General features: G+C 48.5%; 8 protein-coding genes across 8 annotated transcripts; 3 read left to right on the top strand and 5 right to left on the bottom strand.

Annotated features, from left to right (window-relative positions):
• Positions 1-28: 28 nt before the first annotated feature.
• On the top strand, positions 29-4,685 carry PEX2_027450 (Tannase/feruloyl esterase; the record flags this gene model as incomplete). Its single annotated transcript, XM_016740020.1, has 6 exons — positions 29-514; positions 880-1,038; positions 1,097-2,237; positions 2,837-3,245; positions 3,308-3,414; positions 3,472-4,685. The coding sequence occupies 6 exons, from the start codon at positions 29-31 to the stop codon at positions 4,683-4,685; spliced, it is 3,516 nt and encodes a 1,171-aa protein (XP_016593667.1).
• A 188-nt stretch (positions 4,686-4,873) lies between these two features.
• PEX2_027460 (putative C6 transcription factor) lies at positions 4,874-5,428 on the bottom strand (the record flags this gene model as incomplete). Its single annotated transcript, XM_016740021.1, has 1 exon — positions 4,874-5,428. The coding sequence occupies one exon, from the start codon at positions 5,426-5,428 to the stop codon at positions 4,874-4,876; it is 555 nt and encodes a 184-aa protein (XP_016593668.1).
• Positions 5,429-9,246: 3,818 nt separating this feature from the next.
• pmcA (putative P-type calcium ATPase) lies at positions 9,247-13,542 on the bottom strand (the record flags this gene model as incomplete). The annotated part of the gene is made up of 1 exon (XM_016740022.1): positions 9,247-13,542. One exon carries the CDS (start codon positions 13,540-13,542, stop codon positions 9,247-9,249), a length of 4,296 nt encoding a protein of 1,431 aa, XP_016593669.1.
• A 2,856-nt stretch (positions 13,543-16,398) lies between these two features.
• On the bottom strand, positions 16,399-19,793 carry PEX2_027480 (nucleoporin Nup84/Nup107 family protein; the record flags this gene model as incomplete). The annotated part of the gene is made up of 6 exons (XM_016740023.1): positions 16,399-16,781; positions 16,835-16,962; positions 17,015-17,324; positions 17,379-19,400; positions 19,451-19,697; positions 19,752-19,793. The coding sequence occupies 6 exons, from the start codon at positions 19,791-19,793 to the stop codon at positions 16,399-16,401; spliced, it is 3,132 nt and encodes a 1,043-aa protein (XP_016593670.1).
• A 1,289-nt stretch (positions 19,794-21,082) lies between these two features.
• PEX2_027490 (SUMO family protein SMT3) lies at positions 21,083-21,423 on the top strand (the record flags this gene model as incomplete). The annotated part of the gene is made up of 2 exons (XM_016740024.1): positions 21,083-21,292; positions 21,364-21,423. The coding sequence occupies 2 exons, from the start codon at positions 21,083-21,085 to the stop codon at positions 21,421-21,423; spliced, it is 270 nt and encodes an 89-aa protein (XP_016593671.1).
• A 762-nt stretch (positions 21,424-22,185) lies between these two features.
• PEX2_027500 (uncharacterized protein) lies at positions 22,186-22,761 on the bottom strand (the record flags this gene model as incomplete). The annotated part of the gene is made up of 1 exon (XM_016740025.1): positions 22,186-22,761. The coding sequence occupies one exon, from the start codon at positions 22,759-22,761 to the stop codon at positions 22,186-22,188; it is 576 nt and encodes a 191-aa protein (XP_016593672.1).
• A 665-nt stretch (positions 22,762-23,426) lies between these two features.
• Positions 23,427-23,951, top strand: PEX2_027510 (RICIN domain-containing protein; the record flags this gene model as incomplete). The annotated part of the gene is made up of 2 exons (XM_016740026.1): positions 23,427-23,869; positions 23,942-23,951. 2 exons carry the CDS (start codon positions 23,427-23,429, stop codon positions 23,949-23,951), a joined length of 453 nt encoding a protein of 150 aa, XP_016593673.1.
• A 535-nt stretch (positions 23,952-24,486) lies between these two features.
• On the bottom strand, positions 24,487-26,859 carry PEX2_027520 (putative lipoxygenase; the record flags this gene model as incomplete). Its single annotated transcript, XM_016740027.1, has 3 exons — positions 24,487-25,523; positions 25,585-26,489; positions 26,543-26,859. 3 exons carry the CDS (start codon positions 26,857-26,859, stop codon positions 24,487-24,489), a joined length of 2,259 nt encoding a protein of 752 aa, XP_016593674.1.
• Between the last annotated feature and the right edge of the window lie 100 nt (positions 26,860-26,959).

The raw sequence follows: 26,959 nt of genomic DNA on the forward strand, positions 1-26,959 counted from the left end.
CAGCATCCTCATCGATACTGAGCTTAAAATGGCTTCCACCGACCAAGTTCAGACTTCCCCGCCGTCCATCTTCCGACCTAGAATCCGCGATGGCATGATCGTCGTGCGCCGACCTGCGAACAGAAACGACGCGGCCATTTTTTGGACTGGCACCTACTTCATCCCCCCCAATGGGACCAATGGGGCCATCTTCATGGACTTCCCTGCGTTCCTTGCTGACCTAGAAGCCCACTTTCAGTACGATCCGTATCTTGATGAGATCCACTACCAGATACCTTCTCTCTCCGAACGCCTTGCTTTGGACGCTGCCCAGATCGGCCCGAATGATATCCAAAGCCTCCAGCCTGAGATAGGTATTGTTCGTACCTACAGTCAGTGGGTCGCAGCTTTGGGGGCTATGCAAGCATCCCACCTGATGCGGCGATCGAGCATTGAATACGTGCTCCGGAGTGGGATGGTCACTAGCTCTGTTCGCCACAGAGTTCAACCTGTGGCTGCGGCACAATTTTGTATTGTGCGAACTTCAGGTATCATATCTTCCAGTCCACCCAATTGACACCAGAGCCTTCGTCTCTAATGATGACTTAGACACGGAGAACTCGAACCAGGAGGGAAATGGCAGCAGTAGTCAGGTCTAAGGCCGAGGCTACACCAATTGGATTTGGAGAAATGGAGGAGTGAACTCAGAGAATATCTAAGGGAGGACAGGGATAATAGAGGGTGGATGTTGGTGGACGGCGCAGTCGGACTTGACATCCTCCGCCCCACATTTCTTATTGGGGTGCAAAACGAGGGGAGAATACAAATATCCAACTTCCATTTCATAATTCCTAGTAACCTGCTGCGTAATTCAAAATGGCATCCATAACCCCCTCTCAGGAAGACCTGCAGCAGTTCTACATCGGCAAGGATATCAGTGATGTACCCAAACCAGCCGCCGTCCTCGACGTAGCAATCATCCGACGACACTGCGAGACAATGCTGCGCACAATCAAAACGCTTGGTGTCGGATTCAGAGTTCATGTTAAATCTCACAAGGTAAGAGACCTCAAGTACCACATTCTCTGTGCGATTAAACTCAACTTACGAACATCAGACACCCGAAATCGCCAAGCTCCAAGTCGGCGACAGCACTGAGGCCAATTTCATAGCCTCTACCGTCATGGAGATCGAGATGATGATCCCACTGCTTCAGAATCTGAAACAAAAAGGCCGCAAAATTAACATTCTCTACGGCATCCCCCTCGTCCCATCACAGGTTCCACTCCTAGCCAAGGCAGCCCGCGAGCTAGGCGAGAACAGCATCACTGTGATGATCGACCACCCAGATCAACTCCCATACCTGGAGAAACTATCTTCTCTAGCAGGACATCCAACCTGTGTCTTTGTCAAGGTTGACACGGGCTACCACCGCGCCGGCTTGCCGCCCGTATCCCTCAACAAGAACGGCCTACTCGAGAAACTTGCCTCCGCAGAGGAAATAGGCGGGGCAAGACTCCTCGGGTTGTACTCACACAGCAGTCTGAGTTATAGTGGGACAACCCCCGAGCAAGCGATGGGTCATTTGATCAGTGAGATCCGCGGATGCAAAGATGCCTTGGAGACAAATTTGCATCTACTGCCCAAAAGGGAACTGATCATCAGCGTCGGTGCCACGCCGCAGGTAGTTTCGTCCCAGAATTTGCTGCGTGATGACTCTCCCTACGCGGAAGCGCGGGAGCTCAAGGCTTTGCTTCGCGAGACAAATGTCGAGCTACATGCTGGCGTCTATCCCATCCTGGACATGCAACAATTTTCCACAAATGCTAGCGCTGATGCTGGATTTTTGGAGGATGAAATTGCTATCGCGGTGCTTACCGAAGTGTGCAGCGTGTATAACGATGGCGAGCGAGAAAAGCCCGAGGCACTCCTGGCTGCAGGGACGCTCGCACTGGGTCGAGAGCCGTGTCCGAGTTACTCGGGCTGGGGGGTTGTTTCTTCTTGGCAACTGGATGGGGTGACTAAAGCTTCATCGGAGAGATTAGTTGTTAAGAGGATCAGTCAGGAGCATGCGATTGTGACTTGGGAGAGTGAGTCCCAGGCAAAGATTCCCCTGCGAATTGGACAAGTGGTTAAAGTGCACCCAAATCATGCTTGTGTCACTGGTGCCTTTTATGGGTGGTATTTTGTTGTTGATTCGGATCAAGACACTGAGACCTCTCGGATTGTGGATGTTTGGGTTCGGGCGAGGGGATGCGGTATGAGAGCCTGGTAGAGTATGCCTGCAATTTCGGGCCTCGGGGATATCTTCCGTTTATGAACTAGTGTATAGCGACCACTTCTAGTATGTGGTTGGGTCTTTTACTCTAGTCCTGATCCACTATAAACCCTGCATAATCCTGCCAAATTTTCGACAAATGAAAGAGCATAAACACTCGAAATAGATAATAGGACAGATATCCTCTTCGCAGAGCTTCATACTCTGTGTATTGGGTGATATCATAACAGCCTAGGGAGTATACGACTGGAGTACTGACTGCGTTGCTAGATGGACTGACCTAGACACCTCGGGGGTCACCCGATCCGACACGCCTGGGGCGGAGATTTGTGGAGTAGCAAGCTTGTGATAGAAGAAAAGTTAGAATAGACTCCCCTGAAGAATCCAAGAATCATTTGTATTCGTGGAAAGATGAATATTACCCCAGCTTCCCCACAGGTCTGTGGAGAGAAGCGGCATAATATTTACCCCAGTGCGAACCCCCGAGATTATTCCGGTCTTAAGATCGCTTGTGACTGCTATACATAAAAGGATTCCATTCCCTCTGTCTGAGCTTCCTCTAGATCTCCCTTCAAATAGTTGAGAGAGTGCAGAGCATCATGCGGTATTCTCTATGGGCCTATTCTCTTGTGCTGGCCTCGGCTGCCGCCACAACTACTTCACTGAGTGACATCTGTACCACCGCATATGCGAAGAAGGCGTTGCCGATAGATGCTATTCAGGGAGTTACCGTTGATCCCTCCTCGATTTCCACTAGTCTTGTCACCAATTTCACCGCCAGCAGTATCTTCTACCCTACCTCCACCTTCGATTACTGCAATGTGACTTTTGCCTACTCTCATGACGGCATTGACGGGGATATTGTTCATGTGCAATACTGGCTCCCAGCTCCAGGGAAGTTTAAGAACAGATATGTTTCCACAGGTGGAGGTGGTTGGGCTATCAATTCAGGATCCTCATCGATCCCTACTGGTGTCATCGTTGGCGGGTAAGCATTCCCTCGTTTACTTTTCGGTAGCATGGATAGTTTAACTAACACATTGTGTAAAGCGTTGGTGGTTTAACCGATGGAGGATTTGGAAGCTTCACCACCGAATTTAGTTCTGTTGCTCTCTTGGAAAATGGAACTATCAATTGGCAAGCAACGTATATGTTTGGTGAGACCTTATACTTCCCAAACTCACAGCTGATGAGCCAGCTAACATAAGAAACAGGCTACCAAGCTCAGCATGAGCTCGCTATTTTAGGCAAACAGTTGACAAGAAATATTTACAATGTACCGTCCAACGAAAAGATTTACTCCTACTATCAGGGTTGTTCTGAAGGAGGTCGTGGGGGATGGAGCCAGGTTCAACGGTTCCCCGATCAGTTCGACGGCGTAGTTGCCGGTGCACCAGCCTTCCGGTGGGCACAACAGCAAACCAACCATTTGACCGGCAACGTCATCCAGAAAAACCTCAACTACTACTCGCCCAGCTGTGAGCTCGAGAAGATTATGAACATGACCGTCGCAAGCTGCGATCCCTTGGATGGCAAGACTGACGGTATTGTATCACGCTCCGATATGTGTTTGAAGCATCTAAACTGGGATTCCATCCTGGGTGCTTCTTACTCGTGCCCTGCCGTCAGTGGCTCTGCCTTCGCGGGTGCCACACCTGCACAGACAGGAAAGGTATCTGCCAAAGCCATCGAAGTCATCAAGGCGTTCTGGGAGGGTCTTCACGATTCTGACGGCAAACGGGTCTACTTCAGCTACCAGCCTGGATCAACTTTTGATGATCTTCAAGGCACATATGATTCATCTACCGACAGCTGGAAGCTTGACATCAGCGGGCTCGGTGGCATGTGGATTGGCTTGTTCATTGATCTTTTGCAGGAGACCAACATTCCCACTTTGGATGGCGTGACCTATGATACTCTCAAAGAATGGATGATACTCTCTCAAAAGAAGTACGGAGACATCTTCCAGACAACATACCCAGACTTGTCGGACTTCCAAGCCGCCGGTGGAAAAGTTATCCATGTCCACGGAGAGCAAGATTATTCAATCCCCACCGCTTCTTCAGTCCGTTACTGGAACTCGGTCAGGGAGGTCATGTTCCCCAACAAGTCATACACTGCAGGTGCAGCTGCTCTCGATGACTTTTATCGTCTGTTCCTCATTCCCGGTGTGGGGCACTGTGGCACTAACGAGTACCAACCTGGTGCCCCATGGCCACAGACAACTCTGCAGACTCTCATCGAGTGGGTTGAGAATGGCAAGGCGCCGGCGACACTTGCTGGGTCTGGTGATATTGAAACTATGTGTCGCTGGCCTCTTCGCCCACTTTGGACATCGAACGGTAAGAAGTTCCAATGTGTTCATGACCAGGAATCGATTGATAGCTTTAGTTATGATTTGGATGCATACAAGCTCCCTGTGTACTAAGTGGATATCTTGTCAAGTCAGAGCTGCTTCTATTTAATGGAATGGTCCACATATTAACCTTACGCTGGTTGCAATTTGCCAACATTCTCAACCACAAGCTGGATCTCAACCTGTCCCATTCTATCTCTCTCTCTGACCTAGAACCAGGAGTAGTCGAAACCTCTATTCACTACTGTTTCAGTAAAAACCTAAGACCTTGGCCATCCTGGATCATTGTTGATCGGAAGATAATCAAATGGCTCAACCTCGCCAGTGCCAGGAAATCCACTAAGTCCTTCAAACATATCATTGTCCCATGCCGAGTTATTGAAGAACATCTGCAGTGTAGGATCAATAGCCAAAGGCGCAGAATGCATCTCTGGGCCCACAGAGTGGACTTCAAATTGCAGGGAGCCAGTCTCGCGGTCAGACTGAGCTGTTGAGATTGCTTGCGAGTATCGGGATCGATCCCTTATTCGATCTAGTACCGCTAGGCACCGATTTGCAGATTTATTGCGACTGCTCAGAAATTCTAGACACTCCCGAGCTCTCGAGATGGATGAAATCCATAGCTCCTCGCTGGCTTCGACCAAACTGGCATCAATGGGCTGAGATGGACGAAGATGGTGGATGCTGAGAACAACAGTTGCCTGGAAGAGAAAGTACGTCGCGTACCAGCTAAGACCAGTGTGAAAGATTTCAGGATTGTCGTGTCTCAAGTTAGTGATCTCCTGAATTGTTTCAACTGCGGCGAAATGACACATGCTTTGGGCTTCTTCTCTGTCCGAAGGCAGATTGCACGCGCGCTGACTTGCCCACCACATCATCATTCGTAGATTCTGTTCTTCCCAAATGATGATAGGACGTGGCCCTCGAAACCAACTGGGAACATCTTGAGCTGTAAAGTAGGAGGGCAAGGATAACTTCCATGCTTTGAATTGGCAATTGATAGAGCGGCTGAGTTTGAGATCCCAAGATGTTTTATTCGTGGAAGAAATCAATTCACGGAAAACATTATTTCCAATAGACGCCAGTCGCGCCTGAGCGATTGTAGCTGAATAGACCGTAGGTTGTTGTATAGGCGGGGGTAGATGAGACCCAAATTGCAAGTCTGCAGAATAATGTTAATGGTTTTAACAATACACCGTAGAGCACGCGAAAACATACAGAATCATCGATGTTTCGCGGCAAGTGTGTCTCAATAAAAGAGTCGGATATAGTTAGCGGCCTCCCCGTCGTCAGGCTAAGGCCACTCTCGAAGCAATACAAAATCCACCATACTACCCTTCGTCTTTCATTGTACAAGGTATCTGCGGCCGCTCCCCCAATGGGTTCGCGATGAAGGCCCAGGCCTAGAGCCATCCTATACGAAATACCAATGAAGTTGTATCCTGTATTTGGCCCATCTCGTTTCTGGAGATAGTTGTCCTTGAGCTAGATCAGCGACGTGCAAATGATAGATCTCGGCGTAGGGAGCTAACCATCAGTAAGAAAGCTTGAACGTTGAGCAGTGTGCCTGACTCTAGCATGCGCATTGACATGCATGATCGTGCGGCAGTATAATATCCGGATTGCTCTTCCTTTGAACCTTCTGTCAAAATTCAATCACCAATTGCGAGGACAAGGAAAATTATTGGATGCCAGCTTGATCGCGGATGGATCTTGTGGCGAAGTTGGTACTTCTCTCGAAATGTTGCTTCATGCAAGACTGGATATGAGTGATTATACCTCATGAAGTATGCATCAACAAGATTATCCAAAGCGGCTATATTTGCAAGGTGTATCGATAGCCTAGGGCTGCTAGCCTGAGTGATTTTGGTGCGCGACATATTTTCTTGTTGGCCAGGTAGTAGGCTTGTGGGTTCTGGGATCAAATCCGAGATGGCCCGAAGAATGGTGGTATCAGAGTTATTCCCTTTTATATGTCAATAGAGGCATTTTAGGCTTGATTTTGCTTCTGTATACTAACCCAAATAACCTAACTCCGTTCCACCCGCTGGTAGTGATACCATTCCATCTAACGGACTTTTGTGCTGTCCAGAGGGAGAATTCAAGCATGATTCTTGCCACTCGAGTCTATCCGGCAATCTCGTGCTCTCGATGTCTGAATTCAAGCCATGAGGTGTGTTAAAACATCCCAGTGAATATGGGTCTAAACTGCCCACGGGTCCGTTCAGTGCACCTTCAACATCAAGATCGGGGCTGATTCTCTGGATGATAGATAGTAAGGCTGAACAACGAGCTTCAGCGGCATCAAGGTTTCTATGAGATATGAACCTAGTGGCGAAAAAAAGGATTATGTGAATGCCTACCTTCTCGTCAAGGGGGTTCGGGATGGAGCAGGGCTGAATTCACAAATCTTGCTAGTACGAGCGCAGTAAGTGCACGGTGAAGACCCAGAGCACTTTTTCGGACGTCAGTGACCCTAGTTTGAATTGATATGATCACCTCTCTTACCTTGCTTTTGCGTTTCTGTGAAGCTCATCGTCATCAGCTGATCATGCATATTGTCAAGAATCTCACAAACCCTGCATTCCTTACACTAGTAGTTATCAGTAAATATATACGAAAACACAATGAGGTCGGATTATTACCGCTTGAAGCTCGTGAGAGCCTGGGTTTGCCCTATCTACCTTCGGCATCATACATGTGCTCAGACTTCACGGTCAACCGTGCTCCGAGACAGGAGCCAGTAGAGCTGGCAGCGCAAGATATTTTACACTGTCCTTCTACTCTGATTTATCTATTTGGTATATATAGTAAATATACCAATATAACGCGCATCTAGCTTATAAGCTTCTATATACATCGAGTACCCGCTCGACACGTGACTGCCCAAGTGGGACAGGGAAGCCACGACCCACCCCCCTTCAGGACCCCATTCTGCTCCACTTTCTGCTATCATCAACCTCCAACATTTGACAAAACATGGAGCCCGCCCAGGAGCAGCTAACAATATCTATAACGGCGTCGCCAATTTGTTATGTGCAGAAATTGCCTACCTCTCGAAAGTGAGGGTGACCCCCAAATTTCTGCCGAGCACAACGACCTTTTGTAAGAAGTTGGGATCTTTCCAACTGTACACACTGTGCAGAGTGTGTCCTAGTGACCCAAACTCTCTCTTGAGATCACCACTAGTTGATACGCGGAACTTGCAGCCAACACAATACTGCCCACGAGTTACGAGATGAGAGAGATATTCGCGTCAAGCTCGCTTCCAGTAGGAGAACACAGCGGCCAGTTATGACTTGTCATTTTTCCTTCTTTCTTTTTCTTCTGCTTCCAGCTTTTCCTTTTGTTGTATATCGATACAAGAATAAGGGAGCCGATCAAGCAGTCTAGTCAAAAAGAGTTAGGTGGTCTTTCTATTCCTTTCTTGAGTATCTGCTTCCATGATGGGGTTGTAGCTAAGAGGATAAGAAGACGAATTGGCCACATAATATAGAATATAGTAAGAAAGGTGTAAGATGTGCAAACCATCTTCTCCGTATGTAACATTGATGTAATTATCGGCATCGTGCTTGAATGCTTTTGATAGTACTTTACTTGCATTGCTCCACTAGCCTCTCTTTGATTGAGACACGTCATCCCTAGTCCAGCAGCTTCACCTATCTGCTTTGTGTATTTTTATTCTAAATCATATACCCTAAAGGGCAAAATGACTGTCTTTCAAGCTCGCTATAGCATCAAACCCAGAGAGAAACCAAGGTATAGTGGTAAAATATACTCCACTTTGGTTGGCCAATTACCTACATAAAGACCCGCTTTCTCGCAGTGTGGGGCTCGAACATCCGACATTATTGGTCAATGTCTCACGTGACTTCTCAATATCGTAGTACCAATCAAAACGCCATAAAAAGACCCGCATCGTATAACCTCAAATTTGGACGTCTAAGGAAAAAAAAAAATAGGTAGCTTCTCTTTGATTAAGCGTGTCATCCTTAGTGCAGGGGCCATGCTAATCTTCTCTGTATATTTTCAGTTGACCATATGCCCCGAAGGGCGAAAGGAGTACCCTGCAAGTTCAATATAACCTCACTTTTCGGCAGAATTACACCGCCTACCTTTGTATAGTTATCTCTTCTCTGTTATGACTGGAAGTCTGTCTTCAGAAGTGAAAAGCAGTGGAAATACCTTCCAAAAAGCATTACATGATGTGAATGTAGAATGTATGTCCATTGTAAGTCTAGAGGGTATTTTACAATGAAAGAAAGAAGGGGAAAGAGTGGTATCTTCAAAATCTTTGTGAATTTTACAGTCAGGCACAGTGAGAGAATAGAAGAGAGAAGGAAAATGCTATATGGCACCGAGCCCTTGTATGCGCCGAGAGATATCCAAAAAAAAAAGCCATCCTGGCCACCGAACCCAAATGCAAATGATTGTATGGACCCAAAAGTACAGAGGAGTCTATGCTTAATTTTCAACAGCGTTGCGCCGGATCACCCAATTCCAGACACCGAGAATAGAGCAGTAGAGTTGAGTCGGGGGAATAGGGCATGGCGAATTAAAGATGACCCCGACGATCAGGGAGGAAAAAGAAAGGCGTCGAAGAAAGGCGTAGAAGAAAGGCAAGGAGATGGGCTTAGACATGGGATTGACTGAGACTCGACCTCGATCGCTGGGACAAAGAGCGACGGCCACGGCTAGAGGGCGCGCGGTCCACCGGGGGAGCGTGCTCAAAGAACGGAATTAGATCCGGATTCTGGCTCGGGGGAGTTTTGGAGGTAGCGGAGTACTCGTTCAAGATACGGTCATCAGCAGCGGTATCCGGGTGTATCTCAATGCCTTGCTCGCGATCAAGGCCGCTGTGAGGGCCACCGTTTGTCGGGAAGGTGATGTCAGGCTCATTGTGGCCTCGCTCGATAGGAGACCATCCGGCAATACTACCGGCAACGATACCTGCCATAGCAGCGGCGGGTCCGAATGTCGAGTTCGATCGCGACCGTGTGTTGCGTCTGGAGCGAGACTCCGGGGTAGCCGGCTGGGGGGTCGGGCTACCGTTGTCGTTGTCAGTGTCACCAATCGGCGTGGGCGGGGCGGAGGAATCACGCGAGCGGGAACCACTGCGCGACCGAGGAAGAAGTTCCTGAGGGTGTTGCAGCTTGTGGCGGATGTGTCGCAGACGACCGCCACGGAGACTCTTGATGAAGGCGAGCTGATCGCGGATTTCTTCCAGAGCGGGATTCCACTCGTAATGGCGGTCCTCGTCTGAGATGACCAATTCGGGACCCTTGTTGCGATGCCAGAAGTGGGGAACGAGCTTGGCAGCGAATTCATCCGGAATAAGCCGAATGACCACGGCGATTGGCAAGGAGAGTGCTCCGAGTACAAGACTCACGGCCCACTGCGAGCCTTGGTCAAGACGCTTGACGGAGAAAGCAGCGCCACCAACAAAGATGATCAAGATTTGACCTCCAATAATGATGAGCTGAATACCAATGAACCAACGGTTCTTCCAAATACCCTCCAGGATGTTGAGCTTGTTGTCAATACGACGGGAGTTGTACTGATTGAAAATTTGCATAAAGACGAAAGTGTTGAAAACCACAGTCTGCAGATGGCCGTGATCCCAAGAGAAAATCTTATCCCCAGCAAAATTCAGCACGAAAGTGACAACCAGCTGATAGATGGACTGCCCAATGATCATCTTCCACATTGTCAGGGTGATGAGCGGATCCGATTTCGACTCAGGTCTGCGGTCAAGCACTGTTGGCGTAGGAGGGTCTGTTGCCAAAGCAAGGGCGGCAAAGGTGTCCATGATCAAATTGACCCACAGCAACTGTACTGCGCTGAGTACTGAGTCCTCACTATCACTAGCGACTGCAGAGACGAAGGTAAGGATAACGGCGGTGATGTTGACAGTGATTTGGAACTGAAGGAATTTCTTAACAGCGTCACAGACGGTGCGACCCCATGCCATGGCCTTGACGATAGAGGAGAAGTTGTCATCCATGAGAATAATGTCAGAGGCCTCTTTGGCAACTTCGGTACCAGTGATACCCATTGCAAAACCAACGTCGGCATTCTTGAGGGCCTGAGCGTCGTTGGTACCATCTCCAGTGACAGCAACAGTCTCTCCAAGCTTCTTGAGTTGGTTGACCAGGATCTTCTTATCATCGGGGCTGGAGCGGGCGATGACCTGGAGTCTTGGGATGATTTGGTTCATTTGGCGTGTGCTCAGCTTGCGGAATTTGGGTCCCTCAATGGCGATACCGCCAGGTGTGTAGATACCACACTCCTGAGCAATAGCCTTAGCGGTTACAATGTTATCACCAGTCACCATTCTGACAAACACTCCAGCTCGTTGACATGTATACACTGCCTCGGAAACACCTGCTCGGAGAGGGTCCTGAATACCGAAGATTCCCAACATTACCATATCTTTAAAGATAGGTTCGAAGACTGCCTGTTTACGATCAGTTTCCGCAGTAGGAGCCCCACGAGGTGGCCACTGATCGAAGTCACGGTAGACCAGGGCGATACATCTGAGAGAGCGGGTGGCGTAGTTGTTCATAATGGTGTCCAGTGAAGTCTTGTTCTCGTCGGTAATAGGAGCCTCCGACAGAGAGTCAGTGGGGTCTCGGACGATACGGGTCGCCTTGGCGGCGAGAATCTCAGCAGCACCCTTAACTAGCATTCGGTATTTTCCATTCTCCATTTCGATCACAACTGCCATGCATTTGCGGGCAGAGTCGAATGGGAACATCTGGGCGAGCTTGCCGTTTGCTCTCGCTTCACCAAGAACCCCCATTCCGAGGTAATCCCTAGCGAAAGTCAAGAGGGCAGTCTCTGTCTTGGATCCAATGTACGTCTTAACTCCATCTATCTCGCCTTCAAATGCGGTTGAGTTGTAGATAATCGACTGTAGTAAGACATCTTTCACCGACGGCGATAGAGTAGAGACAAAATCCGAGGCGGTGATCTCACTTTGATCATCAGACGAGACACCAGAATACTTTCCGAACCGAGACGTGGTACCCAATGTCGCAGCCACTGCAGTCATTTTATTCTCCGTCAAGGTTCCAGTTTTATCAGAGCAAATCGTGGTAGCGTTACCCATAGTCTCGCAAGCTTTGAGGTAGCGAACCAGGTTGTTGTCTTTGAGCATTCGTGTTGTAGCAAAGGCCAGAGCGAGCGTGACAGCCAATGGTAAACCTTCAGGTACTGCGACGACGACAATTGTAACAGCCACAATGAAAATCTGCAGGAATGCTTGACCCTTGGCGTCCGCGCCACCATCGATATCCTTTAGACGAACCAAAAATTTGATGAAAAGAACCACAAACAGCAACAAACCGGAAGCGAGACCAAGTTTGGCAATGTACTCAGCCAATTTGTTGAGTTTCGTTTGCAAAGGCGTTGTCTCGCCCTCCTCTTGGAGGGACATCATCGTCCGGCCAAAGGTAGCGTGCATACCGGTAGCAGTGACCAAAAACGTGCCGACGCCCTCAGAGACCTTGGCACCAGAGATAATGAAAGGATCCATCTTCTTCAGGTCTTCGTGTTGCTCGATTGTCCGGTACACGTCATCGCCTGGTGTTTTGCGGAGAACGTCAGACTCACCAGTAGCCGAAGATTCGTCGCACTTGAGGTCGTGGCCTTCGATCAAGATTCCATCAACTGGGACCATATCACCAGGTTCCAGAAGCATCAGATCGCCAACTAAGACGTCGTGGATAGAAATTTCCTCCGTTCGACCGGATCGAGTAACCTTGACCTGTCGATTCTCTTTCTTTTTGTTGAGTATCGCAAACTGTCGTTCTTTTTGCCAATCATTCGCTGCACCGACCGTAACCACAATAATAATGGCCACGAGAATAGCCAAACCTTCGACCCATTCAACGCCAGGTTCATCAGGATTTGCTGGATGGAGCGATTGAGGAATTCCCACAGCAAGCGAAACTACAGCGGCAACTGTCAATAAGATCAGGACCTTATCGTTGTAGGCAATCCATGCAAGCTCCCAGATAGTCTTCAACTTCCTCTCTGGAAGCCTATTATCCCCGAAGATACGTCTGCGGTCGACGAAATCTTCTCCGCCCTGCGTTGTCGTTGTGATGGAACCCTCCGCGGCGGGTGGTGACGAGGTATTCGGAGAGGCAGACTTGGGTATATTCTTTGATGAGGCAGGTGAGGCAGGTGAAAGAACCTCATCAAAGCTGACTGTTCCGTCAAGAGTTGTCTCATCAACACTCAGGCCACTTTTTACATCAGTTCGGAGGCCTTTTTCCAGTCCTCGCAGGCCTCCCAGCGCATGGAAGGCGCCAAAACTCTTCGGGTTGAGAAGCTTGTTCAGCTGACCAGGGGAGAAAGCGAACTTGTTGTCCTCAACCTCAAACTCGGATTCGCGGCCGGGGTCAGGGGTCAGGGCATCCTCATCGTGTATATCGTGTATAGCGGCGTTCTTGGCCAAATCAGACCTTGATTCGTGAGATGTTGAGGGTACATATGTCTCGCCGCCGTAGGTGCTCGATGATTGGCCGGTCTCGTCTGACTCCAAGGAGTTACCTCGGGAGCGTGTTCCAGGGACGGAAAGGAAGTTTGAATGTGTCTCCGGCACCTTCGTCTTGGGTGATGAGATATTGTGGGGTGAGGTTGGCCGACTCTCTCGGTCACGAACTTCGGAGGAGGCATTGGAGCGAATCGAGGCTGTGGACCGCATATCCGTGGGAGAGACACTGCCATTGTTTAGCAGTGCGGTTGTGTCGGGGGCCTGTGCATTGTCGGTGTAGGTCTGTGATCCCCCAGAGAGGATTTGGATGGGAGGATGTTCAGTATCGGGGGAGTTCACGGCCGAGGTATCGATGGTAATGGTCGGCGCGCGCTCTCTGCGCAGGGTTGATTGGCCCGGCTCATCTTTTGGGCGTGGGTCTGACATTGTGGGAGTGTGTATTCAATGCGCGATTCACGCGTGGCATACACCCGGGTTCATAGATGGGCGGTTCATGGAGTGGAGAAGGGGAACAAAGTGTAGGGAAAATGACAGGAACTCCATAAACTCCTAAACTCCTAGACAAGGTTGAAAATAAGGTAAGGGTTGAAGAGGTGTAGATGTGTAAAGGTGTAAAATAAAGATAGGAGGCAAGCGGCAAGGTAATTGCCCCCCGTTGGAGACGTCAACCATCTCTCCACTCTTATGACCGAGAACTTCCTGATTTCATTATTTTACGGAGTATGTACGGAGTACCTTACCTAGCTACTCTAAGGTAGATAGTACTAGACTTGTCCTTTTTTTCGCCTCTATTTTCTCCACTTTTGGGGTATCCGCTAGCACAGCCCCTACTGTATTTCTGCAGATTACAATATTGTTTGATGATGTACTCCATATAGGAATATGAACATGTTACCTATGTATAACATTCTTGTTTACACAAAATCAACAAGAAAATTCTTCAACATCTGTATGGTAAATGAATAACGAATAAGGAGCAAATCCCGCAAAGACCACCAATACCAAGCTATATAGCGCCTGCACTGCCTCATTTGCCAAGACATTGATTATGCCCGAGATCCCGATTCAGCAAATAGGGGGGAAGATGAAAAAAAAAGAAAAGAAAAAATTGAATACTTAATTAAAATATATGCAACTCGGATATACAAGTTGTAATTTGAATAAAATGAAGAGAGATTTAATTGTTTTAATTGATTACATTAAAGCCCAGACGTTAAGAGCTTCTTAATATTTTACTGACAAAGTGGTGACGTCCCCTATTTACAACTCCATATGATCGACGTGGACGGAGTCCGACGTAGCATGTGCAAGACTGGCTTTTTCCTTGTTCATTCTCCTTTTGATCTGCTTCACAATATAAAGTCAAACTCTGATTCCCGGAAATAGACGGACTAGAGAGCATATCCCAACTGATTTCTCATGCCAAGTAACTCTCCAGATTATAGCTCACACCACATGAACTCAGCCACACTCAGACCATAAATCTGATCCTTGCATCGGAGCATCGTACGGCATACATTGATGTACTCCGTACGGAGTACAATGGATTAGACTGGCTCAAAATCTTTAAAAGCTTAAAACCTATACACAGGGCACATAAAGTAGGCCTAGTGTACTCCGTAGTTCCTCTAGAAATCCAAATCGGGCATATATAGTTATGTTGTACGGAGTACAAGATATACCTCCCATGAGACCAACATTCCGTCAGCCCCTAAAGTAACACATGGAACACATAGCAAAAGATAACACCGAATCTGAATGCATCTTATTCTGCTCAAATCAATCTCAACAACCATCTCGCCACCTCTCAAACCCACCAAACCCAATCAAAACCCAAACGCCTCAAAAACTAGGAAATGTCCAACCCAACCAACAAGTATGGCCTCACCGCCGTCCCAACCTCAGCCTAAGAGCTCCCCATGGCAACACCCTCCTACCCAGCACCAACCTCCCCCCACCCTCAATCCCAAATCCCAGTCACCTCAACCCCAATCGTAGAAACCCCACTAGCACAGCGCATCAACGCCTATGCACGCACGCACCTCCCTAAACAGAGATACAGCCACTCACGACGAGCGTACAAAACCAGGCTTGCGATCAAACACCATCGGTCCCCGTTTGCAGACTGGGACTTTGACGGCTCTCCTCCTCGCTTGTTTGTTGCATGATATTGGGACTGCGGAGGCCAATATCACCGCCACCGGGCTGAGTTTTGAGTTCTTTGACGGCGTCCTGGCATTGCGCGTTTTGCAGAATGTTATGGCCACGGGGACGAAGACGAAGACGAGAACAAGGCTAATGTATGTTCCCATGTTCGTGGGCGGGGAGCCTATCCCAGCTCCGGCGCGGTGAAGGCCCCGCGCGAACAGGCTGAGAGCATCGTGGAGGCTATCGTTCGGTACCAGGATTTGTTTTTCGTTGGTAATATCACGGCTGTGGGACAGTTGCTACAGCTGGCGACGATATTTGGTATGTATATGCGTAATTTTGATCGATTGGTGGTCTCTACCTACGCGGTCTAGGTATATCTAGATAGATATCGTGCGGTCTATGCCATTGGATCTGCCTGATACCTTGGATGACTGTCGATCTCTCGGTGGCTATGTTTATTTATCAGTATATTTCAAAACATTGACCTTGTTTTATCTTGAACTTTGACTTTGACTTTGAACCTGCATATATATGTTGCACAATATATTTCCCTAAAGCCATTTTTCTTGCAGATAACATTGGCATCTACATCAAACTTGTCCATGTAGATAGTACCAAGGATGTTTTGATGTAGTTTCCTCGCAATCGCTGGAACCACTGGTTTGTAGCCACGATATGGCGCGAGAATGGTCTCCAGCCTTGGGCACATACCACCCACCTTGGGTGAGGAGTCCCCTAGTAATATGATAGGAAATACGCTGATGGCGCCTCACGAGTGATTATGCTCGCTTGAGGTGATGTCTCAAAGGATCAATCCACATGCGTAGTGGGCTTTCATGAAGTTAAGATTTGATATTGATACTAATGACCTAATAGCGAGCGGAAAAAGCAACGTGACGAACGTGACGACAAACGAGGAACGCGTAAGAAAATGGAATTCAATATTGTTGACAAAATACGATGTTGTGTATTCGTAGATGTCCTATGGACATGTGGTAGCCGTAGTAAAATGAAGTAACCTATCCTCCTTCCATATTTGATCCAGTTTCGTTCATATCAGAGCCTTGCCGTTAAAAACTTAAAACCACTCAAATCCCATGCTAATGTACACAGAACAAATTGCTGCTAGATCTACTGCTCCCGGTCTGCGGACGATACGATCCCAAGCCTCTTCTTTTCTTCTTCGGAGATTGTGACATCCCAGATCTTCAGTTCCTGGCCCTTTTCGAAGGTGGTGTGGTCCATGGGGGACTTGCGCTGGCTGGAGTCCCGGATGACCAAGGCCTTGCTCGACAAAGCGAGCACATCGACAAGCTCGGCCATGCGCCGGGACTTTGTAAAGGCACGAGTGATGTGCTCGTAGTTTGCAGCCCAGATAGACACAATCATACAGGACGTTAACAGGTCGTGGCGCTCGAGGGTGTGACTGGCGTAATACAGTGCGTTGTGCCAATCAAGAAGCAGTTCTGGAATGTAGGTCGTCCGAATATGTTCGAAGTCTTGCTCTTCTTCGGCTGTAGGAACTGGTTAGTCTTGAGATTCAAATACCGCAGAATAAAGTACATACCATCGGTAGATGTGGGTAGCCAGTCTTCAACGACCACTGCTCCAACCCAATCTTCTAAGATAGTCACGCATTCATTCATGTCTTGACCCATGCCCTTCAAGGTGCCGGAATCACGTCGACGTTTGGTCCTGGATTGATTAGCTTTGGTAGTGAGATGAAGCAGGGAAAACGAGGACTCACTTGGACATCTGCTCGTGCACCAATGCAAATTGCTCCACAGCATCGAATCCGAGAGCTAAACTCTCTAGATCTAGGACCCGATGAGCCTTGTAGTATGCAGAAACCAGTGCAATGTTGTTGGAGCCGGAAAGGCTTCGCCGTTGGAGGCTGTTTCTCTTTGATTTTGTGGGGCTAGTTGGCGTGTTTGACTCGATATGTGCCCCCTCCTGCGGAGGCATCGAAATGATGTCGGATCCGAATTTTTCGATTGAGATATCAGCCAACCGAATACGGAAACTCAACTCGCGAGCAGCGGCAAGCTTATCAGCAACTAGTAAAAGTTAGTTCGGCCGGATTTTCAACAAAACGAGGAACAAAAACATACGGAAGAACTTGCGATACAACCAGGATCCAAGATCGCAAATCTTATCCCACTGGCCGTCGATGTAGCGAAGCCACTCTAGACTGCGAATCATCCTGTCGTCTTCTGGAGCGACGGAGGTCCCAATCAAGTCGGTCTTAGGTGATACTAATGCCCGGGAACCGTCAGGTCGTCGCAGCACTCTCGAATAGCCAGTGACTCCTCTAGAATGATCAATTGCAGAGACATGTTCCTTCACCCACGCCCACTGGACATCAAGAACAGTTTCCATGTCAATGCCATGTTTCCGCGCGAGTCGAACTTGCTGTATCTTCTCTTGTGGGTCAACAATTTCAATGAGAATCTTGGATAGAACTTCGTGTCCCATTGGTGCGGGAAGGAGAGACACGTAAAGTGGGACAAGATGGAATAGACCCCTGTCTTCCAAGTTGGCAATATGTCCAGCCACGAGCACCGACGCCGTTTCGACGAAATGGGCATCCACGCGGGCGTAGCCCCTCGCACTGGCCACAACGTAGACATGGCTTGCAATTCTGAGAGCTTCTTCGTCATCGGCAGCTATGAGGAAAGATTCATCTACTGGCTTGCGCGCAATCTCTGGGATAACAGAGCTATTGCCATATTTGTCGGCGCTAACTTGAGATACAGCGTGAGCAAGAGAAGTGAAGAATGTATCGTAGCCTTTGCTGAGAATCGTGGCCTGGATATTGCGGAATGGATTCCGCGCTTCGCCGCTGACCCGGTCGTTGCCCTTGAGATAGACAAGGAACTTTTGAAGTTCTGCGTGCCCAGCTGGTTCAGGCTTGAATGCCACAGGGGTGTTGGGGGAGTGGCTGAGTTTTCGCTGGAATTGCTTGCAAAATCCTTGATAGCGGGAGAGCACGACACGGTTGAAGTACACGTAAAGGAAGTCGTCCCAGCTGCGGCAGACACTGGCTGCAGCATCGGTTTCCCCAGCAAGCAGGGCGTAAACCGCTCGCTGAAATTCATCGGTATTGGGGTCGCGTGTTAGCGCAGCGCAAGCGGTGCGCCATGAATCGTGGGATCGACTGTTCATCAAACGTGTGTGGCCATCGTCAGATGGGTATCGAGAACTTCCCGATTTGGGATCAACACTAGAGCCGCACAGGCTGACGGCCCTCCATCCTTCCAGACGAATCTCTGCCCATTCACGAATTTTAGTCCAGTTCTCGCCCTGTCTGAGCATCTTCCAGCAAGTTATCCAGGTGGCGCGTTCGAAGAATTCGTCCTCCTTTTCTAATCCATGCTTCTGACGAATGATAGCATCGGGATCGAGTTGAGTGACTAGCGGTTTCTGTTCGTGTTTGCTCAAAAGCGAGCGCGAGATTCCCGGGTCATTGGGCTCGAGAGGCTGTGGCCAGGCGCGCAAACGTTTGTGGCCCTTGATCGATTCCTTGGTATAAAGCCAACCAGTTGTCCACAATCCTTGGCCTCTTCGCGATTGCTCCTCCATTTCTGTAATCAGGGTGTCGAACTCTTGGCTTCCTGTCTTGGAAGTCTCCTCCAACCATCGCATGGCAACCACACATTCAAGGCCATATTGGTCGGCATTGAGGAACTCTTCCCAGATCTCGCGATCGGTTGAGTAGCGGTGAAGGTTCTGGAAAGCTGCCTGTCGTCCTGCCTTGTAACTGGCCCGGCTGGAGGGGTCGTCAATGCTGATTAGGTTGAGCAGGAGGCGCCAAGTGTCGGCTTCAAGCTGCAATCGCCGTGTCTCTTCGTAACTTTTGGTGTCTTGCGACCCGCTCGACCGGAATCCCGTCTTTGTCCGGTCAACGGTCTGTTGGGTCTCGATTTCCTTGATTGCATTGTTCGCAATGTCGCGGTAGCTCTGCACGAGTTTGTAAGCTGCCTGGGCGCTGTTGAAATCGTCGGTGGAGTTGTCGCGCTTGAACTGATCCAGCTTATCGGCGAATGCTTCGATCTGGCGAGTGACGCGGTCAGCCGTCCGGCGAAGGGGGTGCAGTGCTTCCTGGGCGCCCGCGGCGGTGAACAGCGGGGTGTCTGGGATATATTTTAGTAAATGCGATTCGGACAGTAGATCTTGAGCCAACCTTGAGATTTGACCGAAACGCCAAAGGCAGACTGCATAGAGGACTCAGGATCAGAAACATCGGACCCGGTGTCCGATACTGTATCCCCATCCATATCTTCGTCCATGTCCTCATCTTGATCTTCAGATTGGTCTTCCGACTGATCTTCAGAGTTTAGTTCCTCGTCCTCCAATTCTTCATCTTCATCAAAAGATTGTTGCGAATCATCGTCAATGCTGATGACCTCAGTTTGTCGCGGCTGGGGAACCTATCCAAAGGATTAGAAGATGACAGAACCAAAGAACAAAGAAGATAGACGCACCGGTGTGAATGCCCCAGCGGCCGATCGAGTTAAAGGCGCCATGATGGGGAGACTTGGTTAGAAGGGAGGAGAGAGAGCCCTGGAGAGGAGCTCTGTGGAATAAGTTGTGTTTGTCTCTTTTGGTTTTCGCGTTGACAGACTAACCCCGAAGGAGACTAGCGGCAACCCCAGAAGCTATTTCAACGAATTTTCGCCCGCGCCCTTCTCTCTTTCTTTTCTTTTCTTCTCTAATGTCTATAGGCTTTCATTAGAGTCTCGGTATGAAAACTCAATTTTCGTACAGGTCCATGAGGCCTCTTTGCGTGCTCACGATTGTCTTATAATAAATGCAGTTCTTCAATTAGCCTGGTTTCCTCCATATGGAAACTCAGACCGCAAGGGAATTGTGACATCCACCATCTTCGACATGGGTCACTTGAAAAATTAAAAACAAAATGTAAAAAGCCTCCAGCTCATTGCTTCTCTGCTGCTTGAGCTCGTTGCCTCATCTTCAACCGCAGTAAATTTGCTTTAGGGCAGCTGGCGGTAGAGGCCTGGTCACCTTGCTCTTGGTAGAAGGCATTGCAGCATTCATACAGCGCATCAATTTGTGCCTGGCATTTGTCCTCATTAAAGGAGTTTTTCTGCAAGCAATCTGGCTTGGGTTAGGCTTTTTTTTTTTGGTGTGAACATGCTATGAATTGGAAAAATACCTTGAATGGCGCACTGTTACACTGTCAGTAAAAGCCACTAATACCACCTGTGCACCTTTAAATGGACGCTTCTTAGGCAGGGACACATACAGCACGCGGTTTGCAGGGTTGATCATGCGACAAATCTTGCTTTAAATTACCCTACAAGGGTCTTAGCATCTAGCCAATATGTTCACAGTGATAATTTCCATACCATAATGCAATTATAAAAGAATGTGCTAAATGTACCCCGTACAAAGCGTTGTAGACACACTGTTTCTTGGAAGTGACGAAAATGATAGAAGAGCCAAACGCAAAATAGATTCTCCGCCTTCAGACCGTGGGGCGAGTGCGCTATTCTGCCGCCGCCGCTGATCTCTCTTCTTCCTCTCTCTTCTAACTTCACCGTTTCCACAACCTTCACTATCTCGTCTCTGAGCTTTCGTCTACTAGGTGAGTACCTCATACTTCAGTTGTCCCCTCAAAAAGCGTCGAAATCATGATCTAACCATCTTCGAACTCTGCAGACATAAATTCAAACCCCCGCTCCAAGAGGTTCCTGAACTCGCTTCTACCGTTGTAAGCATTCTGGCTCGTCGCCATTCCATGCTCCACAAGAAGTAGCCGTTTAACGAAACCCAGACCGCAAAATCATTCATCATGTCCGACAAAGAAGGCGCTGCTCCTCCCACCGAGCACCTTAACATTAAGGTCACCGATAACAACAATGAGGTTTTCTTCAAGATCAAGCGCACAACGCAGCTGAAGAAGCTCATGGATGCATTCTGCGAACGCCAAGGAAAGCAAATGTCCACTGTTCGCTTTTTGTTCGACGGCACCCGGGTTCGCCCAGAAGATTCGCCCGATACTGTACGGCCATTCCCCTCCGCATTTTTCGCCATCCATTGATGTTTGGGAAATTTAAAACTAACTGTAAATAGCTCGATATGGCAGATGGTGATACCTTGGAGGTTCACCAGGAACAGATCGGAGGTTGCTAGACGACAAGATCCGCATTCTAGAATCGCACTTCCCGACGGAACCGAGGCTGCTGGGGCGACATACGTGGGGGGATATGCTAGGGCTGATGGCCAGCAGTGGATAGAGAATCCTCACAAACGGCCCATGGGTGAAGGGGGCGGCGTTCATACTGCTTTTTTTCTCTCTTATGAATGATGATTATCAAAGGTCACCTGGTCTTCTCTGCAGACTTTGAGGGTACTTTCGCTATATTCAATTTCCCTTGGGGTCAACACGACCGCACCGCGTAGACATAGTCTAAGTTTGGCCCTAGGCGTTGGATTTGACTCTAGGTCTCAGAAAGTAGGGCGTATGCCAAACTAATAGAGACTTCCTTTTTCCGGGAGAGTGGAAATATTGCAACAGCCTATTCCATTCATTACCTTGTATGACCTATGAGGTCTCGATGTAAATTTGCGCGTCGGGATTACTGTGGTGCTCTATACATTAGGGCCTTCTATCACCAGAGGTCGCCTCGAGCAGTGAGTTATAGGGTAATATTCCAGGACCAGAGACCCCCGCAGTTGTCTTCTTAGGGTCCATTGATCGACTGTGTCTGTTCTTCATAAACCAATAAAGTTCAAAGCATCATACGAAACATCAAAAAGCCAACCTTTCCTTCGCCCATGATAATCCGACATGCAGAGAGAAGATAAATATAAACAAGTCCAATTCAATAAATATGTACATTTGTATGGAGAGCCAATCGCCTAATATGATCCAAAAATCCACCCAAAAGCCACCTAACTGTTCCAAATAGAAGCCTTCATCTTCTCCTCCTCCTCTTTAGCCTTAGCCTTCTCCTCACGCTCGCGATTCCGCCTCCGAATTTCCTGCTCTTTAACCGAGCGATCGTAAGCACGCTGCTGCTCCGTCCGCTTCGGAGCGCGGATCCCCAACGCACCGGCAATCAACCGCTCCGCAACAGCAGTCTGCTTCTCCGGGCGACGGGTAGGAGGGCCCTTTGCCGAAGCAGGAGAAGCAGCTCTCGCCGTCCACGGGTTGGAGGTCTGTGGAGAAATAGGAGTCGGTGGGGGATCTAGCGGTCCCTCGGCGCTGATGGTTGGCGAGAGCACCGGGGTAGCGTCTTCGTCGTGGGGTTGGGCTTCCTCGCTTTCCGGGGCGGAGAGGTCTGCTTCGTCTTCCCAGGAGTCTGCGACGGGTTTGCGGGATATTTTTGGGTTTGATTTGGGGTTTGATGTCACAGCTGCTGTTGGGAGTTTTTTCACGTTTGGTCGGGGGATATCTTGCACTGGGCCCTTTCCACCTATGGACAGGTTGCGGAGTGTGGATTCGAGTTCGGCGCTTGGATCAGACATGGCACTGGCACGTGGGAGTTCGGGTGTAACGAGCAATAAATATACAAAAGGGGTGGGTTAATGGCAACAAGTGTATTAAGTATACCGTTCAATTTAAGAAAGATTTGTGTCGGGCTCGAAATAGAACTAATGGCGTCAGTGCTGGTGGCATCCCTGGTCGATCGTGGAGAAAAAAGAAGGGCTAGACCTTTCTGGTTCGGCTTTGTGCCTCAGGATTGTCAGGCATCAATATGGTCTTCTATTTTTATTTCAGGCATAGTAATGATAATCCAACATGTTTATAATGAATATTCATTAGGTCTTAGCGTACTCCGTAGTTATACAAAGTACATAATGCCAAGTCCGAATTTGACCCCTTACGTCGGAAACAGTTGAAGCTAGTAAAATAAGCTGGCTGTTGTATAGATCATTTCCCCAGACAGGTACCTATATGCAGTATCCAACTATTGGAAACCTGCATCAGATGAAGCAATATGGCAATAATAGTTGCACAGTGCAAAATAAATATCAAAGAGAACTGATCAGTATCATCTTTGATACAGAGTACTTCGATCTTCTATCTGTCTATAAATCCTCTCTGTACCCCTGGTTTTCCCTCTTCCCTGGTCCCATATTCCTTCTTTTCCAAACATCGAATTGCAGAGCTATCATACCAAAACTACAACATGAAGTACCCAATTTCTACCATCGCCTTCCTGGCCACCTTGTTCAGCCAAGCCATCGCTTTGAAAAGCAATGGGGTCTACGAAATCCAGTCCCCTCGCTCTGGAGATGTTTGGGGAGTTCAAAACTCCATCGGTGTCAAACATCGGGTTGAGCTGGTACACCCGGAAGGCAAATCAGCTGAGCGCTGGCGTCTAGTCTCTTCCGGCCCAGACTTCTTCATAGAAAACATCTACACCCAGGGCATGCTTGCATGCAAACATCAGTGCGAAGTGGACACGCTTGGAAACGATGCACAGCTTTTCAAAGTCACCCAGAATAATGATGACACCTTCACCTTCCACCCCTCGGGAACCCAGCTGGTCGTAGCAGCTGGGGAAGATAATGAGTTGGAGGCCCAGCCTTCGGGTCCATCAGTTGATGCAGCCTTCGTTCTTCGTAGCAAGTGTGAGTCATTATAACTACTTTGCCATTTGTAACCTTGAGCTATTAATCTAATACCTATCATTCATATAGAAACTGGATGACACGAAGCTTGTTCCTGATCCTATTTGGGATTAGTGATATTTTGTCTATAATGCTGGGAAGATGGGGGACATTGACAGGAAAGCACATGTACCGGATAATGTTTGAGCACAAGTGTGTGTTGGTGGTGAGGTATGTGAGCTTGTAAGACGTGCATTGTATAGAGCAAGGAACATAAAGATCAAATTGGATATTCTGTCTGTTATAAGATCAGTTCTCATGTGCTCTTTGAAATCAAAGGCCCCGAGATCTAGTAAGATTTCTCGGAGTCAACACCCCAGAAAGTTCTCAGGATTTATGCAGCCAGTGGGAGTTATCATCCATTCTTAGAGTATCTTTGGATAAGTAACTTCGAATTGCAAAATTATTCCAACACAGGCAATTTAAAACTTTTAACATAAGGAACAAACAAAGTGCTTTCGAGTGGCCTTGAACGAGATCAACCCATCTCTCTTCGACCCTGACATTAAATGTATAACAATGCATGTATAGACATTGCTGTAGCCCGATAATCTCCGTACCATCATACTGACATGGCTAAATCAAAATCGACACCGCATTGGACTTTGAATCTAACACATCATACGCAATTTTATCGCCCACATCGTCTGCATATTTCTTGAATTCATAGTCGGTCGCTTGGAGCGCCCTGTAGAAGTCGCCGATTACCTCGCGAGTTTTCTTGTCCGTATCTGTGGGTGAGGGTTTACTCCCATAGATATTGTACATTGTAGCAATGCACCCAATCAGCGTTTCGCTCTCCTGGTTTGGTTTGAAGCTGAGGAGGTATGGAACATGCGAAGAAAGGAGCCATTCACGTGGATGGTTCATAGGCAGCGCTTTGACAAGATCATCCTCTGTATAATGGATCAGCTCCTCCAGAGAGGTTGGTGGCTCAGCGAAAAGACAAGAAGGCTTGTTGATTACAAAGCCCTGGTAGTAGTGCTGCAGGTAATTGACAGCCGTGTGCTGGGGCGATGCGATGTGAATGCACATGGTTACACAGTCGACTAGCTCTTGGAACGTGCCAACAGTCGGGAAGGAGGAAAGATTGGCACCAAGGGGATACCGCATCTCTTCAGCCCAGTCTTGAATCTCTTTGTCATCGCAGACTTGCTGATCCGCATCAGGCCCTGGGTAGATCAGAGACAGCATGCCTTCCACGTAGGCCCGGATCTTGTTCCACATGCTGTTGATACAGCGGGCGTAGGCGTATTTGTGAAACTTGGGATCATTGAGTTTCTCTGGAGGGAATCCCCGGTTGCGAAGATCGTTTGGTACGTAACTATCTTTGAACTTAAAGCTCGTGTACTCGTTGCAGATAAATTCAAGGGCTTCGTCTTTCTTGAAACCCACTATCTCGAGAATGACAGACGGAACGAGAGTGTCTCGGGCAGCTCTGTTGAGTGCCAGGGTCTTTTGCCAGTGTGGACGGAGCATCCGAAACAAAGGGTGCGTGGGGTTAATGGTTCGGTTGGCGGCGACAATAATGGCCTCTTCGATCAAATGAGTACGTGTAAGATGCACAGTGACTTCGTGCCGAAACCAGTCACTACATTGCACACAAGTCTTGGCTATATCGGCACCAAAAAGTCAGCATGCAACGTAGGGGACGTAACTAATGGGAGGACTTACCGTATCTCCAAGGCCAGTCATCAACCTCAGTATTCTTCTTGGATTCAGGTGACTGATAGTCTTCCCCAGTCCAGATATTCGTCCGCTTGAATAATCGCCGGTTGTAGATTGTCACGGAGTTGTCAGGACTGCCCCGCCAATCGGTGACAATAGCTAGCGGATAAAGATCGCCTATATCATTAAGATAGAAAAGGCACACAGATGCGCAACTATACCGATATGCCTTTTCCCCGGTCTTAGGGTCCTCGAATTCACATTTGATGTCGTCATCCGCTTTCAGACCAGCAGCAGTGCGGAAGTAGCTGTAATCCTGCATGTAAAGGGACTCTCGGGAGCTGGTTTTCAGCTGGGTGATGGTAGTCTCGGCAACTATATCCCCTGGTGTCTTTGCAGCGTGAATAAAGTGGTTTATCCAATCATCCGAAGCCCGTTCAATGGTTGTGGGATTCGTCCCTGTAAAATGCTGCTGGGCAAATCGGGCATCGCTGTACCAATCTGACAAATCCCCCACGTTGTCACGCTTGAATATATCGTCAAACCTATTTTTGTGCTCTCTTGCTCTCTGGAGTTGCTCTCGATTATAGTCTTCCACCTTTGCAATTGTCGTTCCCACGTCGGGTGTGCCTACAAATGTGCGCGGGATGGCGCCCAACATGATCGTTTTCAACAGACCCAGGTGTGTCCAATTAAAAAGCCAAAATGGCGAATGGTCTGGGCTTTGATCCGTGTTTTCCTCATCCCATCCCTCGTCGTGAAGGTTAAGGTCAAGATGAGGTGGATAGCCGTCTCGAGTCTTTCCGTTTTCTTGAATCTGTGTGAACTGAAAGAGTTTGCGTCTTTGTTGCATGGTCAGACGCGATGGAAAGATAGGGTCGACCTGGGCTACATCCATGACGGACATATAACTGTTGAGCATATTAGCCGTATTCGAAGAGCAAAAGATGTTTGATATAAGTACCGCTGTTCTATAAGACCGTAGATCTTGGTCAACGCCAGCCGTGTCCCTCGCCATGTTCCTTCCTCAATCACGGCAGGCTGCTTTTGTATGGCATCAAACAGCATCCAAGTTGCACCCCCGGGGCTTTCTGCGCCGGGTCCTTTCATGTAGGGAGTCAAGTCGAACTGCCCTGGCAAAAGCTTAAGGGTCGACAATTCATTTATGAGTGCACCAGAGTCCATGTCATTGAGTACAACTTCGTCAGGGTCCTCGGGCCATTTCGTCTCGGTGTCGATATCACCAGGCTTGACGCCAACTGCGGCGAGGTTTCGAAACATACTGCTGGAGAGGAGGCCTAATAATTGGTGAATCTAGACTAAACTAGGATAGTTGCTAACTGTTCAGATGAAAATAGGCCACCTAGGAAGTATAGGATGG

Source organism: Penicillium expansum (assembly GCF_000769745.1).
Source record: "Penicillium expansum strain MD-8 chromosome Unknown contig70, whole genome shotgun sequence".
Classification (NCBI taxonomy): domain Eukaryota; kingdom Fungi; phylum Ascomycota; class Eurotiomycetes; order Eurotiales; family Aspergillaceae; genus Penicillium; species Penicillium expansum.